The 4,431-nt window shown below is 34.0% G+C and overlaps 1 protein-coding gene across 1 annotated transcript; it reads left to right on the forward strand.

The window, feature by feature from the left end:
- Positions 1–1,645: 1,645 nt before the first annotated feature.
- LOC141716104 (uncharacterized) lies at positions 1,646–4,054 on the forward strand. Its single transcript, XM_074518762.1, has 5 exons — positions 1,646–1,825; positions 2,248–2,611; positions 2,985–3,055; positions 3,679–3,777; positions 3,857–4,054. Exons 1-5 carry the CDS (start codon positions 1,646–1,648, stop codon positions 3,950–3,952), a joined length of 810 nt encoding a protein of 269 aa, XP_074374863.1. The 3' UTR covers positions 3,953–4,054.
- Positions 4,055–4,431: the final 377 nt, after the last annotated feature.

Consider the following 4,431-nt stretch of genomic DNA (forward strand, 5'->3'; position numbering starts at 1 on the left):
AAAATTGTGAATTTGCCGCATAACGTAAAGCAAATTTGACCGAATTTCGTCAAATTTATAAATTTGACCGAAAGCAGTAAAAAATATAAAATTGACCGTAGGAAGTCAAATTTAACTGTAACCCATATTTGTCAAATGCAGTAACTTCCCGGTACATTCTGCTAAGTTTCTGCCAAAAATCTACTACAACACATAATTTTTATTAGTATGATTTTGTGTCACTAATCAATATATAATTTATGTTATATAAATAATTAACACAACAAAATAATTAAATATCATATTTCATAATTATTAATATTATTTTCATTACAAACTTACTCATAGAACTTAACTAAAACTTTCAAATCGAATTCTAAAACACTACAGAAATTTTTATCCTACATAGTAGGGCAGGCATTTAAAACATTTGTAGGAGAAAAACAAAGATATAAATGAACATGGATACTCAACACATAAAACCAAAAAAATAATATATACTACAAAAACTCATACATATAATATATGTTGAGTACTTGAGTAAACGTTGATATTTTACAGTTTTTTTGAAAAATCGATATTTAAAAGTTAATATTAAAAGTATGTTTAGATTTCAAAATTAGGCCTAAAAAGTTTTAGCACGAGCAAGACATCCTTATTCATGTTTCAATAAAATATTTATAAAATTGAAAAGAAGCAGCGTCTGAGAAGAACCAACATTCTTAGGTATGAGGCATCAGTTGCGGGCGCAATCACTACTAGAAATAGTAGATACGACATCGGTCCTTAGACATCGGCATGTAATGCACCCGATGTTAAAATACAGTTTAACATCGGTTTTGTAAAAAGCGATGTTGAATACGCATATTGACATCGGTTTCACTTAGTAGCCGTTGTCTATCTTCAGAAATTAAAAAGGCCACAAATATGTTTTTAACTTTGACATCGGTTCATTTTGTTAACCGTTGTCTATGGCCTTTTAAAAAAAATAAAAATTACTTAACTCCCCCCCGCTTTTCAGTTCACTTCCCCCTTTAATTTTAACAAAAAATTCACTAAACATATTTTCCCCCCTTTTCCAAAAAACCTCCCGCGACCCTCTCATCTCTCCCCGACCCTCGCCTCTCTCGTCTCTCCCCTCCTTCTCTCTTAGTCTTCTTACCTTTCTTCTCTCTTCTTACCTTAGTCTCTGTTAACCGTCTCTTCTCTCTTTTCTCCGAAACCCTAATTTTAGCCCCAATTTTAATTCAAGATTTGGAGCTTCAAATTAGAGCAAATTAAACTTGAAATTGAGCTAGTATCTGGAGGTTGGAGCTAGTATCTGGAGGTAGACAGCATAATAAGGTACATAGTTTCTCTTGCGTTACTATTCAGATTTTGCAAAATCTGTGATGAATTTTGTGATGGTGGGTATGTCATGGCAGTTCTTTGTGGCCAGTTGTTTATTTTTTAGCTTTTAACTTGATGTTATAACACCGTTTACGATTTCAGCCATTTTGAAGTTAGATGTAACAAATTTGACATTTCTTTTATGTTCGGTAACATGTTGAAATAGTTGTTGCCTTTTTCAACTTAAACAATCCATTGGATATTTGGACTTGGCATTCTAAATTACTATGGTTTGTGGATGACTTTTTGATTTTTATTCAATAACTGCATCCTTACCATGCTGGAGATGTATACTCACATTGGGCCTCAATTCCGTAATGAGCTCTTGCGTCATCATCTTCCTACATCAATGGTAATTGTTGTGTTTATATTCAGCAAACTTTGCAAGTGTACCCATCTTTACCAAGAGGATGACTTTTATGTTCTGGTGTCATTGCCTATTACATACGGTGATCTCGTAAAATTATTTGCTGTTTTAAGTATCGAAATCTATCGGGTTCGGGAAATAAGTTGTTCTTGGGGAAATTGAAAGGGCTGACGGTCAAAAAATAATATGGAAATTTTCCAAACATTGAATTGCTCATGTCGCTGTTATTATGCCATTCCTTATCGTTTTCCTTGTGCATATACATTGGCTGGTTTGGTACTTCGAAAAACTATGATGCCATTATAGATCTTTGTCCATTAAAAAATAGTCATATGCATGAATTTAAATATGCACACTCCTGCCCCCACTGAGGTCTTAACCCTTAACCTCTTGTTATCAAGACAAGATGGGTGTTCGCTAGGCTGTAAGCCTGTCGATCCATTTTTTTATAAAAAAAAGAAGTGTTACGCATTAGTAGGTATTCCTTGTTCAACCTTTTCCATACTCTGCAGGTTATCTTATATAGATCAGGCTTGGTGACTGCTGCTACCTCCTTTGTCTTTGCCGCTTCCACGGCTTTCCCGCCTGACTATTCCTTCCTCACAGATCTGATCAAACCAAATTTTGATTTCTTCTATGCACTTGGTGCTGTTGGGTTAGGACTATCCTTACTTTTGATCCACATCTATGTAACTGAGATTAAGCGCACTCTTCAACTATTATGGGGCCTTGGTGTTTTAGGATCGATAGCAACCAGTTTCACCCTTGCTGAACCAGCTGGTCAGAATTTGGTACAATATGTAGTCAACCACCCAACTGTTGTCTGGCTTATTGGTCCACTCTTTGCTGCATTCACGGGGCTTGTCTTTAAGGAAGGTAATTTGCTCATTCTTTGTTGTGTGCTTGATTCGTAATTTCTGATATTTATATTTAAAATAATGATTGGTGTATGATTCTTTTCTACAAATGAAATGGATGGCTACTTTTTCCTCAACTATTGAATATAATATCTATAGAGGTCAGTTATTTATTAACGAAGCTTGAAATGAAAAATGAACACAGTTTTTACTGTTGTTTCTTAAATAATATTCAGCTCTATACCAGGTGCCAGGTTGAGTGTTTCAGATAATGATTATCAAGAGCGATCTTTAGAATTAGTATAATGTGCAGGGGCTATATTAGTTTAGGTGTCTCCAATGTTAATTTATCATGTCAAATGATATACCGATTCCTTTTATTAATGGACCAGGGCTTTGCTATGGGAAGTTGGAAGCTGGAGTTCTTACATTTGTAGTTCCTGCAGTTCTTTTAGGGCACTTGGTAATTTTCCGTACCCAACTAACCTTTCCATTTCTTGAACATTTGTTAAAATAATGAGTATTTACTTTGTTGAAGTTGTACACTGACGCTTATTAGTTTGGAAACTTTGATAGGAATTTGATCAAAAACCTTGACCTATCTGCTAGAGTAATTCCAGACCTCTCATGTAACAGAAAACAGAACCACAAGCAGTTTCTTATAATTAACACAAATAAAACCTCCTTAAATTCATTGAGATTTTCAGTTGTATTCAGTTATGATTGCTGTTTGATTTGAACTAATGAAATTGCTAATGTTTTCATTAAACTCAGTACTTCATTATTTAAGGTGTGAATTGGAAAAGTTTTTCCTCTCTTCGGACTTTGAGATGCTCAATTGCAATGTGTTCTTTGTAAACAAGTTATCCTTTTAACCTATATGGTGCTTTTGCTAATCCTCGATCATCTTGGAGTAATCACATGATATTATTATAAACACCATTTATTTGTCTATCATAAATGAAGAATGTATTTAGTTCTGATGCATAATAGACAAAATATGTATCTATTTTTGAAGTCTGAGATGGTAAATTATTGCACCATCTATGCTTCCTATGCTGACTATGGGTTATTTTGGAAATACAGACAGGTCTAATGGATGATGGACTTAAGACTACTTTACTTGGTCTGTGGATGGCGCTCTTTGTGGTGTTTGCTGGACGGATGTTCACTCAGCCAATTAAGGTAAATCCTTCATTTATTCCAGATGTTCTTAAAAAATAGATTTTATGCCATTTCTTACAGATTTTGTTTGCCACTAAAGGATGATATTGGTGACAAGTCGGTCTTCATATTCAATTCTCTGCCAGAAGAGGAGAAAAAGCTTTTGATTGAGAAATTGAACAACAAACTTATGTAGACAATCTTGATAAAAGGGTAAAAGACTGAAAGTATAGTTAATTTGTTAATCAGATTTATAGGATGCTTTCCTGTAATGTTATACATCTTGTAATTCCCAGACTTTATCAATGCTCTACACGATCTTTGTGCATGTTTACTATTGAGATTGATATAATTTTACAGAGTCATGCATGAAGTGTAAATAGGTTAAATAGGTACCTTGTACCCCCACATGAATGTTCTTTTATTAAGATGGCGCTATATATATAACTTACAATGTTGTATGATATATTCACTGTCTATCCTTTGATAATGTTTCAGCATTTTTACATTTTGTTAGTTCCTTCATTTCATGGCCTAGAGTTTGTATAAAAGTCTGAGCTTGCCCTGCACTGAATCAATACAAGTTCAATATTGAGAACTGAAAGCTTAGCTCTAATTTTGTTGTGCTTTAGACACAGACATTTTTTAATAGATAGGATTCATCTACTCCCAACT

This window comes from Apium graveolens, chromosome 1 (genome assembly GCF_009905375.1).
Source record: "Apium graveolens cultivar Ventura chromosome 1, ASM990537v1, whole genome shotgun sequence".
Taxonomy (NCBI): Eukaryota; Viridiplantae; Streptophyta; class Magnoliopsida; order Apiales; family Apiaceae; genus Apium; species Apium graveolens.